This window comes from Mobula hypostoma, chromosome 1 (genome assembly GCF_963921235.1).
Source record: "Mobula hypostoma chromosome 1, sMobHyp1.1, whole genome shotgun sequence".
NCBI lineage: Eukaryota > Metazoa > Chordata > Chondrichthyes > Myliobatiformes > Myliobatidae > Mobula > Mobula hypostoma.
Window position 1 is genome coordinate 140094188 of NC_086097.1, and position 15597 is coordinate 140109784.

Here is a 15597-nt window from a genome sequence, read left to right on the forward strand (position 1 = left end):
CATCAATGGACGCGAGAGACAACCGCCATCCCGCGGGGGTGAGTACTGGTGTCTGTGACAGCACTCACCTTGTAGACCCTGTTCCCAACTCGACAAAGTTTGAACTGCTCAGCGGAAATGTAGGACAGACATTCCTCACAGCACTGACCCCGATCCCGACAGGACCCGGGGGGAGAACAGTGCTTCCTGCAGATTACGCTGGAATCCTGTGTGAAAACAAGTGCGTCAACAAACTCCAAACTCTGACTGTCACGGTAAAAAAAATCCACACACCCAGAGTTCACAGCAAGATTTTATTAACAGGCACATTAACTAAAGCAACAGGAGGGGTCACTCCACATCCAAAGACCAGCCACGCGACAGGATCACAGCTGGTCTTTTGCTCAATCCCACTTCCCCACGTGAAACTAACACCCCCAAAATCCACCAGTCTGCACCGTAAACGCATCAAGTACCAATCCATGCCATAAACACACAGACCGAATCTGCTGAACCTTCAGCTCCTGGGGCACAGAATTCTGAAGGTTCACAGAAGAAGCTGTTTCAGATAACTAGTGTCTTTCTGGAGTGTGGCCCCGGTCCTTGTGATCAATCCAGAGACACAGCCTCCCAGGATGGAGTCCAGCCATGGGCCACAGTGGCCCTGGGCCCTGGGTGCTGGAGGTGTGGTCGGGATTGGACCTGGCTCTCTGGAGCATGGCCTAACAGAAGTGCATGGTTGACTTTACCCTCTACACAAGCCAGCAGGACCTCTGCAGTATCCACCCCACTCCTCCTTATACAAAGGCCAGCTCTTCCAATATCCCGTAGATGTCTGGACACAACAAGGCAAAAAGTGGCAGTGGTCTGTGGACTTGCTGGGTTTACAAGTCTCATCTCCTCTGAGTGTCAGTCAGGAAAACTGACCAAAGGACACCAGATCCAGGTCAAAGACTTCCGTTCCCACCCTAACATGAGTCCTCGGCACCCCTAAGCTAAGATCACAGCTTCTCCCATCTTTCCTCATCTTGACCCTGTCTCTCCCACATCCCTTCTCTCATCCTAATCCTATCTTTTCCAATCCAATTTTTCCCAATCACGATCACCTCTCTCCTGATCCCACCTCTCTCAATCTAATCTCCTCTCAGATACCTATGCCTTTCGCCCCCAACACACCTAACTCCCCCACCTGTCTTTCCTACCCCCATCTCTCCCCAGACACCTCCATCTTAGCCACCTTCAACTTTCAGCACCCAACCTTGCCCTACCCCTACCTCACCATCTAGTAATGCAGACTCCAGGCTGCTTTCCATCCTCCCCAGTGCTTACAGGGAGGGTGAAACTACAGCCACTCCACTCTCCACACGATAGGCTGCTTGTCTTTACTTACCTTGCACACACACGAGGTGCAGTTATCATAGGCAATCGAGGTTTGATGCTCGTAGACCTTACTGTGAAACAAGCAGCTCCTGGCACTCAGGTCAAACACGCGTCTCTGACCTGCACCAAGGCAAAAGCGTGCAGCATGTTACAGGAAGGACACACACCCACATCTTGCTCCCAGAATGAAGAGATGGCCCTCACAGAGACCAACTATTTCTAGAGTATGTGGCATGGACTGTTCGGCTCGTCTGCTGTGTGCCGGGATTTCCTCTCCACCCAGGGTGTCTGCACTGCCTTCATCTCCCCAATTAGAATCTTGCTCCTTGGTCCTCTGGACGAGGCTGGAAGGTCTGTCAAGCCTTCTCCTTGGTTACATCCTCAGTGTCTCCACAGGGTAATCAGTTAAAATCTTAAATCTGCCATCACAAGTTGAGTGCCCTTGAGTTACCCAATGTTCCTCAGTAAATCTTTCCTTCAGCACGAGTGGAATTTATGCTGTGAAAATTGAATTCACTCACCAAAGCACCGGGGGCAACATTTTCCAGTCGGCACTCGGCTGAGGTGATGCGGGCAGGAGAGAATGGGGCAGACCTCACGGACACAGTGCAGTGCGCCACCCTGTACACAAGCAGAGACCACAACGTCAACACTTCTCCATACCGTCACGGCCAGACTGTATAAGGTCAGTGAGAGGGACGACAGAACAACCTCAGGGCCTGGTGCATGGGCTGTGAGTTGAGACAAGTGTACCAGTGCAGAAGAATCTGCTGGACCAGGACACAGAGTGGGGAGCACATCCCGTGAAGACAGTTGTCCCAATGGGAGCTTGCTGTGCAACCTCGGGAGCCAGGAAGCTCAACCAACACAGGTTTAAGGTAGAACCAGAGATGGGGGAGGATACATTTACATGTTTCAGAAGGACAGACTGTAAAAGGAAGGAGGTAGGTAGCTATATTCGTGAAGGATGAAATTGGTACCGAGGAATGATGGGGAACTACAGGACTAAAAATTCCATCTGAGGCAGAATCAGTGGAGGCCAAAGGGGAAAATGGCAAGGGTGAGAGGGATATGGGCCACTGACAGGTCAGTCTCTGGTACATAACACTGTGGCCTGTCCCACAGGGCAGTCAGGATGTGACCTAGCTCCCTGGACAGGATAACATTCACCTGGAGCAGCAGACACTGGCCCACCTCTGGACTTGGAGGAGTTGCATGTTGTTCCATTACAGGGTGTGCCACAGTAAACCTAGGGCTTCAAGGCGCATAGTACGCATACAGGAAGGCACCGTGATCCCAGCTCTGTCTCAGGAACAGATCATCAAAGGACTGAGGGAAAGGTTCAAGGATGAGCTCAAACCTGCCACGAAATGATGCAACATTCCCACTGATGCCTGGTATCCTGGCCTGTGACTATTCAGTGTGGAACCATCTTTGGGATGGGATTGAGAGCGTCAAGTCACAATTGCAGACATCCCACCTCTCCCTGAAGTTCTGGGAGTCTCCCACATATTAATAGTGGCTCCCTGATGCCCGCAAATTATTTACAATATCCCGGAAATCAATTTTTTTGAGAGCGAGAGACAGCGAGAGAGAGTGTGAGAGGGAGCGCGTGAGAGAGCAAGCGCGAGACAGAGCAAGCAAGAGAGAGCGCACGCCATGGGAGAGTGTTCCAAAAAAAGAAAATATAAAACGTACGTCACCCCAGACTACCCTAAAGTGTACCCCTGCCTAATAGGGGTCAAAAATAATGACAGTGTTGCTCGCTGCACAGTTTGCAACAGTGACTTTTCATGGTGGGTTAAGGCTGTAAAAGACATGTTGAGGTGAGTTTAACAGGTGTCATTCGTTCATTAGCAATAGCTAATATTATATAAACTAGCTGGCTAGCTGCTAAGGAGCTACTCTATTGCAGACATCCCACCTCTCCCGTAAGTTCTAGGAGTCTCCCGCAAATTGATGGTGCTACCTCCCTGAAATGAGTTTTTGCAGGGTGGGATGTCTGCAATTGTGTGTATACAAAGATCCTGGGTAAAGCACAGGAGAAGACCACCAACCTCACAAACCCCCTCCCACAGGAGGCAGGCTGTTTTGGATTGGGTATAGTGTAATGATATGGGGTACAGTGCAGCAACACAAGATACAGTGCAATGAATTGGGGTACCATGTAATGAAATGGGATACAGTGCAATGAAATGGAACACAATGTAATGAAATGGGCTAAAGTGTAACAGCACAACGTATCATGTCATGAAAGGTACAGTGTAATGACACAGGGTACAGCTTAGTGAAATGGGGTCAGTGTCATGAAATAGGGCATAGTGTAATGAAATCAGATACAGGTAATGAAACAGGGTACAGTGTAATAACATGGTACAGTTTAGTGAAGTGGGGTGCAGAGTTATGTAATAGGGTACAGAATAATGAAACAGGGTGCAGTGTAATGACATGGTATACAGTGATAAAATGGGGTACAGTGTAATGACTTGTGGTACAATGTAATGAAATGGGGTGCAATGTCATGCAATAGTGTACAGTGTAATGAAAGGGGTACTGTGTTATGAAATGAGAAAGTGCAATGAAATGTGAAGAAGTGTAATGACAAGGGCACAGTGTAATGAAACAAGAAACAGTGCAATGAAATGTGGTTCAGTGTAATGAAAGGGGTACAGTGTAATGAAAGGTGCTACAGTGTAATGAAACAAGAAACAGTGCAATGAAGTGGGGTACGGTGTATTGAAATGTGGTACAGTATAATGACAAGGGGTACAGTATAATGACAAGGGTACAGTTTAGTGAAATGCAGTGCAGTGTCATGTAATAGAGTACAGTGTAATACAAAGGGGTACATTAATGAGCTTTCAGTAATGGATTCCTCAAGGAGAAGCAATTATAGCTCATATGACTTCAAACTCAGTTGCTAAGTTGGGCAGAGCAGTGGCAGGTGGAATTTAATCCAAATGTGAGGTAATGCAGGGAACAGAGGGTTGGGGAAAATGGGGTGCTTGGAGGGACTAGGAGGTCAGGAGGGGGATTGGGAAGTGATGAGGGGACAGGGAGCTGCAGGGTTACTGTGAGGTTCAGGTGGGATGGAGAGCTGGAGGCAGGAGCTAGGGATCTAACTTGGTTGCTAATGCGAGCTTCCACCAAGGCAGCACTTGTCCGCCTGTCCCCTGCAGCACTCTGCCAACTGTGTGTGGGCCAGTAATCTTCCTCAGGGCTCCCGGGGCGCTGATGCCTTCTGCAGATTCCTCAGTCACACTCACCGTGCAGGAACATTTAATACAATGGTCTCCATCCGGATAGAATTGCTCCCCTTCCCGGTAGTGGTGTCCACCAAACTCACAACCTGGAGTCAAACAGAGTCATTGGGTCAGTCGGCAATCATCCAGAGTTGACCCAGTAACAACCGAATGACGACCTGTTGATGACCCGATGATGACCCAGTGACGACCCAGTGATGACCCAATGGAGAAGAGATCGAGCTGAGGTTGTACAGAGTGGGGCCATCTCACAGCCAGAACCCCAGGTGAAATGGTGGTCACAGCAGAAACCTGTTCACTTTGCCCTACCACAGGACTAACCCCCTCGATATCTCTTTCTGGAACAGGCCCTGCCCTCAGACCCACAGTTTCCTCCCTCTATCCTACAGACCCCCTCCCACTGCCACAAGCTCTCCCAGATACACAAGCCCATAGTGCCCTCCCATATACCATGTCCCAGCCTTGACCCACCCACTTATGTAAGCTCCTCCCAAAAACCCACATGCCCCACCCACAGACTTAAAGACTCGGATGCTGACACAAGCTGCCCTTTGCCTCCTGAAGTCTACAAGCCAGACTTTCCCTCACGGAGCGGCCACTCACCCGGACACACTGGGCAGCAGCCATGCCTGGGCTGGATGGGATGCTTGCAGTGGACCACACACAGCACTTCTGACTCAGTAATAACACCCTCCTGCAGGTGGAAACGACAAACAGAGCGTTGTCTCAGCTCGTGACCGTGGCAGGTCCCCGCACTGGCACAGACACACCCTCAACACTCACTGAGTCTCTACAGTCAAATCCTGGTGTACTGTGACTACAAGAGCATGTCGGGGCTGGAGCTCCTCGACGAGTGACCCCCATTCACACTCCCCTTACCCCTTCCCACAGTTCGATGACATCAGAGAGGATTACATGACTCACACTCAACATGTTAGGAACAGCTTCTCCTCCCTCCATCAGAGCTTTGAATTGTCCATGAACCCATCAACAGTACCTTGGCTTTCCTCTTTTGTACGTTTTAATTTAAGCTTATTGTAATTTTTTGTGTCTTGTGTTGTACTACTGCCACACAAGAACAAATCTCAACATTTCATGGCATATGTCAATGATAATGATTCTGGTATTTCTCAGAGACTTTTTCTTTCTCCACAGATGCTGCCTGACCTAGAAGTTACTGTTTTATTTCACATTCTCAGTACCTGTAGGTATTTTTTCCAGCTAGGGCCTAGCCTCGGGATAGGGGAGCAGCAGTGTGGGGCTGGAAAGGGGGTCATGAAGTTTTGGAAACTGTGGAGTCTTAGTCACTGAGTTTCCTCAGAGGTGTGTTGATTTCTGGATAGGGAATGGAAGGATAGGGAATTAGTGCAGGAAGATGGGACTGAGGCCACGAACAGAGGAGTTGGGTGAGGGGGTTTCCTCCTACTCTTGTGTAGCAGGACAACTCCATAGTCACTCAGTCCTTGATGACAAGTGATGAGTGGCACTCTGGATAGTGTAGAAGGTTGTCAAAGGATACAGTGGGATATAAATACTTTGCAAATATGGATGGAGAAATGGCAGGTAGGGTTTAATTCAGCCAAATGTGGGAGATCAAATGTAATAGGACAGTACACAATTAATGTCAGCATCGTTAACAGTGTTGACAAGCAGAGGGACCATGGCTCCCTGAAAGTGGCTACACAGGCTGTTAAGGTGCTACAGAAGGGATGTGCATGCTTGCCTTTATTAATCAAGGCAATGAGTTCAAAAGCTGGGAAATTGCTTTGCAGCTTTATAAAACTCTTCTTTGAAGTATTGCATTCAATTCTGGTCACGCCATTATAGAAAGGATGTGGAGGCTTTGACGAAGAGGCAGAGGATTCAGCGTGCTGCCTGGATTAGAGGGCATTTGCTATCAAGAGAGGCTGGACAAACTTAGGTTGTTATCTCTGCAGCAGTGGGAGTTGAAAGGAGACCAGACAGAGGTCTGTAAGATTACGAGAGGCACAGACAGAGTAGACAGACCACATCTTTTTTTACCAGGATCAAAGTGTCTAATACCAGAGAGTATGAATTTAAGGTGAGAGAGGGGAAGTGCAAAGGAGATGAGCGGGCAAGTTTTCCTTTTACACTGAGAGTGATGTGGACCTAGAATGTTCTGCCAGGGGTGGTTGTGGAGGCAAACACGATAGATGCATTTACGAGAATAGAGGAATATCGACATTGTGTAAGCAGAAGGGATTGTTTTAGTGAAGTGTTTAATTACTAGATTATTTCATTTGGCACAACATTGTAGGCCAAAGAGCCTGTTCCTGTGCTGTACTAAGTTCTATGTCTCACTGGGGAGGCAGCATTCTGACAAAACTTCTGTGTTACGATTCACATTCTCTTGCCTGCGATCACCAGCAGGGCGCAGACAGATTACGTACCTGACAGGTCTGGGTCAAGCAGGGTTTGGAAGGGACAAGCCAGTCTTTGGAGCTGTTGTATACCTTCCCATCCAACACACACTCTGCAGAGAAGAGACAAAGACTGGTGAAGGTGAAGATTGGTTGAGATCACAAGGTGATGACCCACCTTCCTCTGCACCTGCTAAGAACCATTCCCAATGGGAGGCCATTCAGCCCACTGAATCCGTACTAGCACTTGAAAATTGCACGAGTTTCCTTCATGCTCCATAAGTCTGTGTATGTTGGTGTTTCCAGTGTTATCCCAGCTCCCCTGTAAGGTTCCTGCTAAAGCTATTTTTACCGTCCTTTTCGACAATGTCCCAGATTAGAATAATTTGTTGCTTCAATAAACTCCTGTCTCTCTATGCCCTTGTCACCACCCTTCCTACTACAGGACAGAGGGGCTCTCCCCATTAGCCCCTCAGTGGTTCAGAATGGTTTGATTAAATCACCTTGTACCATTCTCTGCCCCAGTCTCTCCTCGGATCTGCACCTCTCGTGCTGGGACCATTCCTGTAGATCTCACCTCCCCCTACAGGGCCATCTACTGGTGATATTTTCATCATCTGTAGTGTTCACCCTGTGTCAACGTAAAATTTGGTGGCTTGATTTCTGCAAAGATGGACTAATGTCAGAAGGGACCAAAATCCAGAAGCCCTATCAGTGGTTCTGTGTTACTGGAGATTGACCGGAAGGATAGCTGAAAACAAGGGCTTAAGTTACACAGAAAAAACCGAGGGGTGATCTGAGCACAGTTTCCATGCTGTTGTAAGGTGTGTATGTATGTGAGTGTGAGTGTGAGAGCAAGAGTGAGAGAGTGAGAGAGTGTGAGTGTGAGTCAAGGAGTATGCAAGAGTGACTAAGTGAGTCTGTGCCTTTGTCAGTGAGAGAGAGAGCTGCTGTTTCAGGGTATAGGTCTACATGCCTGACAGTCAGGGACAGAAGTGAAAAGTGTTCAATCCAGCCCTAATTCAGTGTGAGTTTGGGGACACAAATCATTCTGGGATAAATTGACGGACTACATCTTGAGCAAAGACACAGGAAGTGGCTTCAGACTAGCCCATAGATCGTGTAACAGATGCATAGACATGTGTACAGACACACAGACAGGTGCACGGACACACAGACAGGCACTTAGGTGAGGCAGACAGATGCATATGTACACAGACAGACATACAGACAAGAACAGGAACACATGCACACAGACACACAGACAGGTGCACAGACAGACAGGTGTACAGACACACAGACAGGCATACAGACAAGGCAGAGGGGTGCACAGACACACGGACAGACTGTAACCTGGAAGCACCTTTGCACTTCTCGCAGCAGGCTCCGGTCTGTTTAATGACGAGTGCACAGTGCTTGGGCAGTGGGGGACACTTCTCTCTGGTACATCGCACCTCTTTGTTCTGCAAAGGAAATGAACAATGAACAGGGAACTCAGAGTCGAAGGAACATGTAATCACAGCAACACTGGAGGAGAGGCAGGAGGAGGAGTGGGGAGTCCTGGGGTGTGAGGATCACCAGGAAATGGGGAAAGTGAGGCGGAAGAGGCCATGGAGGACAGTGGGAGGGACGGCAGAATAAAGGGGTGACAATGGAGGGAGGGGGAGACAATGGAGGGGAATGGGGGTGGGGGTGGGAATGGGGACAAAATGCAAGGCAAGTCCCTCTTTGTTCTCTTAGAGACATGCAGTTCTTTATATTCCAGCACAGACAAAGCCTACACGACACAGGGATTAAATTATGCTCACTAAAATTGGTCCAAATTTTGTAATTTGAAACTAGGACCTGACCAATCTTCCTGCACTGAGGGCACTGGGGTTGAATGAGGGGGAGACGATACACACCCCCACAAGCTACTGTACATCCCAGGAAATCTCCTGTATTGACTCTACACAAGGAAGTTTTGGCCATTGCTCTGGTTTAAATACTCCAGGTTTCAGACTATAACACAGCAGAGTATTGCACAGGAACAGACCCTTTGGTTTACTATGTCTATACTGACCATGATGCCAATTTAAACTAACACCATCTGCCTTCACATGGTCTGTATCCCTCCATCCCCTGCCTGTTCATGTGTCCGTCTAACTGCCTCTTAAATGTTGCTGTCATTTCTTCTTCCCCCATTTCCCCTGGCAAAGCATTCCAGGTATCCTCTAGATCTCTTTTAAACTTACCCCCTTTCACTTTGAATACATGACCTCAGTATTTGACATTTCCAGCTTTGGAAAAAGACTCTGGCTATCTGCCCCAGGGGTTCTGAACCTGTGGTCCACAGACTCCTCATTTCATGGTATTGGTCCATGGCATCAGAAAGGTTGGAAACCCCTGATCTACCCTGTCTATGCCTCTCATATTGGTTAGGTTGCTCCTTATCTCACAGCACTCCAGAGGAAATGTCCAAGTTTGTCCAATTAACACACTCAGACAACATCCTGGTAAACCTCTTCTGAACCCACAGCATCTGCATGTAATTTGGCAACCAGAACTGCACACAATGCCACCAACGTGGCCTCACTGAATTTTCACACAGCTGCAACATGACTTTCCAACTTCTATACTCAACATCATATCCGGTGACGGCAAGTATGCAGATACAGCTTTACCACCCTCTCTACTTGTGTTGCCACTTTCAGAAAGTGATGGACTTGCATTCCAAGATCCCTTACACATCAGAGGTCCTAAGGATCCTGCCATCTACAGCAGTGGCCCCCAACCTCCGGGCCGCGGACCGATACATTGCCGCAAAGCATGCAGTGGTACAACGGTAGCTGGGACGTACCCAGCACATCTTTAAGAAAAAAGCCGAAATAAACAAGCTAATTAATTAGGTGCCACCCGCCATGTAAATGTCAGCCCAGATCAGAGGCGATGCAATCGGCAATCGCCTCTGATCTGGGCTGACATTTACGTGCCGGCCGGCACCTAATTAATTAGCTTGTTTATTTCGGCTTTTTTCTTAAAGATGTGCCGGGTTCGTCCCAGCTACCGTTGTACCACTGCATTCTTCGTGGCCTGGTATCGGTCTGCGGCTTGGAGGTTGGGGACCACCGATCTACAGTGTACTTTCCTCTTACCTTTGTCCTCCCAAATGCAACACTTCACACTTGCCAGAATTAAATTCCATTTGCCATTTCTTCACCCATATTTCCAAGTGATCTAAATCCTGCTGAATCCTTTGACAACCTTCCTTACTACCCACAACTCTACCGAAGTTTAGGTGCCTGCAAATCTACACTTTTTGTCCAGCAGTTCATATACATCCATCCCCAGGTTAAACACACCAAACTTACGGCCAGGCAGACACATGTGAGTGATTGGACTGAGGTGTCTCAGAAGGGGTTATCAAACATTCCTTCCTGCAGAGGCTTGTGGAGCTCTCTTTCACACACCAGAGTTTTCAGGAACCAAATGACCTCGACATCTCATTCCTCAATCTTTACAACCCAAGACCCGTCTATGGAAAGTATAACACACGTACTGATTACTTCACTTCCTGCAGACAAATTAATAAAGGCTGAATATGTTTGCCAGGAACTGCTGAGTGCAGTTGATCAAAATTCCTCTGTGGTGGCATAAACCAATACTTTGGTCTGCCATTCTGCATTCTATCTTCCATGAAATCAACAACATTTAAGTCACATCTGTGTCAAATTTAGTTAATGAAGTGGCCACGGGAGAGATGGAATTCAAAAATTATACCATCTAGAGCAAGGTTCAGTCACGTGTTCTATTGATGGAAAGCCAATGATTAAAGTCACAAAGTAACATGCCCTGGATTAAGGACTACATATTAATACCAGACTCCTTACTCCAGCTTTCTACTGAAGGACAACAGCCACGATTCAGTGCTTACTGATAAAATGGTCAGGGATTGAAGTTATTTCTTGCAAAACAAAAAAATACTGCAAGCCAGAAGATTGTGATGTTTGGGCACATTTAATCCAGGGAAGACATTGATCTGTGAAATCCACTTCTGTTAGTTAATCCAGTTTTACTGCAAAAGTCGGATCAGAATTCTCTGCCCAAACGTGGATAGCCCGTTGCCTAGGCAACAGGGACCAGAGGGCCCTAGAACTGATGACTGAACTCCACCCTTCTCCTCCAGCTAACAGCAGCAGTCCGATAATCAGTCTCTGACCTGGAGTTTCCTTCGTGGTAACAAGTTGAGTTGAGCCAGTCTGACACCAGCCTCCATGCAAAGTGGTGGGGCCATTTACCACTGGATCCCAATTTCCAGCTCAGCAGAGACGGTGATGTATGCCTCTCTCTATGCGCAACAATGTTACTTTGGCTTGGCCGATTCCATTACCTCATTCCTGACGACACATCCCAGAGGTTGCCAAGTAGCCTCACCGATAATTTTAGATACTGCAGCTCATAAAGCCCACCCCACATGTAGTCAGCTCTCCATCTTGGTCTGGGCCTTGGGGCAGAGTCCTCCTGATCAGTGGTGACATCATGACCCACGCCCATGTGTAAAACCACTCTGGCTCCCTTCAGTTCCTCCATTATCTGCAGCCAGAATCCCACACACCCAGGAAAGAACGGCTCCATCACAGTGCAAACGTCTGGACCCTGGAGAGGTGTAGGAGGGGTGGGATGGGGACCTCAAGCAGCTCACAAATACAAATTATAAGCAGGGTGCTCCAGGACACTGTTCCCCTAAACGTCTACCACTGTAGGTGGACGGTACCTCCTCCCACCCCCTGGCTCATTTTGTTTATGATGGGAAGCTGAACAGAGGACCCTCACCCTGCTGGGAGCACTGAGACTAACTGAACCAGAGGTGGCTCTGTTATCTATTGACAGAGTGAAGGGAGAGGCCAGGAGCCCAGTGGGTGACACTGCCAACACCACTCACCCACCGACCCCGAGTGGCAGAAACCCCATCAGGCTTGTTCACTGTGCACCAGGTTTCAGCCACACTAGGCTGTGGGGCGTGTAAGTTCCTGCCAACCTGTGAAAACTGCAAACACTCCGTGCACTCAGGCTGCAGGTCTCTGCAATGAATCCAAAGTCTACTAACACACTGTTGCACACATTTCCGTTCACAGTGTGGCAGGACCAGCAGACAGGGAGCACCCACTGACTCATGTGGGGCAGCACTGCCTTCGTCAGTATCATCGCCTTCAAAAACTCTCCCTAGCAGCTCAGAGTGTTCAGTTACAAAGAATGCTGGGGTGGAACTGGGACTACTCTGTAAGGGCAAGTGGTGAATTTCCTTCATAGAACGTATTCTATCTGGAAACATTCTGTCTAGATGCATAATGGGTTGGTACGGCAATTGCTCTGCACAAGACTGCAGAAAACGGTAGAGTTGTGGACACATCTCAGCACATCACAGTAACCAGCCTCCCCTCCATGGACCCTGTCTGTACTCTTCGCTGCCTCAGTAAAGCTGCCAGCATAATCAAAGACGCCTCCCACCCCGGTCATCCTCTCTTCTCCCCTCTCCCACTGGGTACAAGTTATAAAGGCCTGGAAACACTGACACCAGGATCATGAACAACTTCAGTCCCACTGTTATCAGACTCGTAAAAAGAACTCTTGTATGATAAGATGGTCTTTTGGCATCACTATATACCTCATTACAATCTTACACTTTATCATTTACCAGCATAGCATCTTTTCAGTTGCTTTTATAATTTATTCTGCTTTATTGTTTAACCATATTCTACTTCAATGCACTGTGCAATAATTTGATCTGTATGCAAAACAAGCTTTATGTTGTATCTTGGTACATGTGACAGTAATAAACCAACACCAGCACCTTGCTCAGAAGTTGCAGGGATTAGGTGTGGCAGTATGAGGTGCATCAGTCTGAGCTAAGCGTGTGGGAGAGTGAGTGTGTCAGTATGTAGTGTGAGCTTTAGTGCGGGGAAGTGTGTGTCAGCTTGGGGTGGGTGTGTCAGTGTTGGATAAGTGTGTCAGTGTGTGGTAGGTGTGCCAGCATGGGGTAGGTGTGTCAGCGTGGGGTGGGTGTGCCAGCACGGGGTAGGTGTGTCAGTGTGGGGTGGGTGTGTCAGTGTTGGATGAGTGTGTCAGTGTGTGGTGGGTGTGTCAGCATGGGGTGGGTGTGTCAGTGTGGGGTGGGTGTGTCAGTGTGGGGTGGGTGTGTCAGTGTTGGATGAGTGTGTCAGCGTGGGGTGGGTGTGTCAGCGTGGGGTGGGTGTGCCAGCACGGGGTAGGTGTGTCAGTGTTGGATGAGTGTGTCAGTGTGTGGTGGGTGTGTCAGCGTGGGGTGGGTGTGTCAGCGTGGGGTGGGTGTGTCAGCGTGGGGTGGGTGTGCCAGCACAGGGTAGGTGTGTCAGTGTTGGATGAGTGTGTCAGTGTGTGGTAGGTGTGCCAGCATGGGGTAGGTGTGTCAGCGTGGGGTGGGTGTGCCAGCACGGGGTAGGGGTGTCAGTGTGGGGTGGGTGTGTCAGTGTTGGATGAGTGTGTCAGTGTGGTAGGTGTGTCAGCGTGGGGTGGGTGTGTCAGCGTGGGGTGTCAAATGCAAGTGAGTGTGTCAGTGTAGCTGGGAAGTGGAGTAGAGCTGCAGTAGATGGTGCTGCCACTGCACTGGTGATGGTGGTGACTCAGTGAGATGTGAACCTGGCTGTGGCAGGGTAACACAGTCCAGCCGCACACACACACCAGCCTCTGTGCAGGCCACAAACACCTGGAGTGTCAATTCCTGTAGCAACATCAGAGACAGCCTAATCCAGCAGATTGTCATGCAGTGAGAGATTCCCTCACTATCAGTGACAGTTTACCCCAAACCCCTCCAGGGCACCGAGGAATGGCAATAAATACCGTCCTGTCAAACATGGCCAGGTCCTGAAAGTGAACAGAACAAACCAACCAACAGTTTTGTTTGTGTCCCACTCTCACTATCAGCTGAGAGAATGGGTCAGTCCGATTCCCAGCTCCATTCCCAAAGAAACATAGAAACACTGCATTGAAAAGGTCTGTTGACATTGTTTTCCTTCTGATGTCTGGGCACAAATTTCACATTCTGTGAGCCATGTGTGAACCAGATCACAGGTTAGATTACAAAATCACTTGCATTATGGCAACTAAAAATATTAACATCAGAAAGCTGTCAAAACATTACCTGATCATATTCAAAACATTAACCTGATCTTCAAAAATAACTTTGGAAGTGCCAGGAGGCCAGTGAAGCCAGTTAGGTCAGATAGTGTTTTTGATGCAGAGAGCTCTGCCTGTGACTCAAGTGTTCATGTGTGTGTGAGATGTGACCCTCATTGCACCTTCGTTCAGCTCACAAATACATTATCACACTGTGAATTGTGCACGAGGCTCAGGTGAAATCAGTTTCAAAGGGAAACCATCTCCAATGCAACAAGCCCACCAAACTTTTGATTTAATCTGGACAATGACAATGCACTAAATTATATCAAAACACATCAGCCAGATTTCATGTTTAGTTATAATATTAAAGCAAAATGCAGAAGGTCCTCTGAAACTGGGCAACCCGTTTATTAAAGAACATTTTCTCAGTTTTCATTCATAGCTCTTCTGGACAGATATCACTAGATCCTGTGCTCTACAGATCTTATTTAAGCTTATAAAGTTCTTACAGGATTAGACAGACTGCATGCAGGGAGGAATTTTCCTTCTCACTAGGAGTCCCCATGACCTGGGGTTAAGGAGGATACTAGGGCTAAAATGAAGAGAAATCTCTTCACCCAAGGAATGGTGAGCTTTAGAATTCTCCACCACAGGGGGCAGCAGAGACCAAGCTGCTGAATATTACATAGAACACATGACAGGTCAGGTTCTTAGGATTAGGAAAAGGGGAGGTGCAACGGGACCTGGGTGTCATTATACACCAGTCATTGAAAGTGGGCATGCAGGTACAGCAGGCGGTGAAAAAGGCGAATGCTATGCTGGCATTTATAGCAAGAGGATTCAAGTACAGGAGCAGGGAGGTACTACTGCAGTTGTACAACGCTTTGGTGAGACCACACCTGGAGTATTGTGTGCAGTTTTGGTCCCCTAATCTGAGGAAAGACATCCTTGCCATAGAGGGAGTACAAAGGAGGTTCACCAGATTGATTCCTGGGATGGCAGGACTTTCATATGAAGAAAGACTGGATGAACTGGGCTTGTACTCGTTGGAATTTAGAAGATTGAGGGGGGATCTGATTGAAACGTATAAAATCCTAAAGGGATTGGACAGGCTAGATGCAGGAAGATTGTTCCCGATGTTGGGGAAGTCCAGAACGAGGGGCCACAGTCTGAGGATAGAGGGGAAGCCTTTTAGGACCGAGATTAGGAAAAACTTCTTCACACAGAGAGTGGTGAATCTGTGGAATTCTCTGCCACAGGAAACAGTTGAGGCCAGTTCATTGGCTATATTTAAGAGGGAGTTAGATATGGCCCTTGTGGCTATAGGGGTCAGGGTGTATGGAGGGAAGGCTGGGGCAGGGTTCTGAGTTGGATGATCAGCCATGATCATAATAAATGGCGGTGCAGGCTCGAAGGGCCGAATGGCCTACTCCTGCACCTATTTTCTATGTTTCTATGTT

At 48.2% G+C, this 15597-nt stretch overlaps 1 protein-coding gene across 1 annotated transcript in view; it reads right to left on the reverse strand.

Annotated features, from left to right (window-relative positions):
* bmper (BMP binding endothelial regulator) overlaps positions 1-15597 on the reverse strand; it is a 66757-nt gene that overhangs the window by 40441 nt on the left and 10719 nt on the right. The window contains exons 3-9 of the mRNA XM_063056881.1: positions 8367-8466; positions 7034-7116; positions 5226-5316; positions 4626-4708; positions 1881-1980; positions 1370-1479; positions 69-206 (exon numbers count right to left, since the gene is read on the reverse strand). Of these exons, the coding sequence (XP_062912951.1) occupies positions 69-206; positions 1370-1479; positions 1881-1980; positions 4626-4708; positions 5226-5316; positions 7034-7116; positions 8367-8466 (705 nt within the window). The remainder of the gene's footprint in view (positions 1-68; positions 207-1369; positions 1480-1880; positions 1981-4625; positions 4709-5225; positions 5317-7033; positions 7117-8366; positions 8467-15597) is intronic.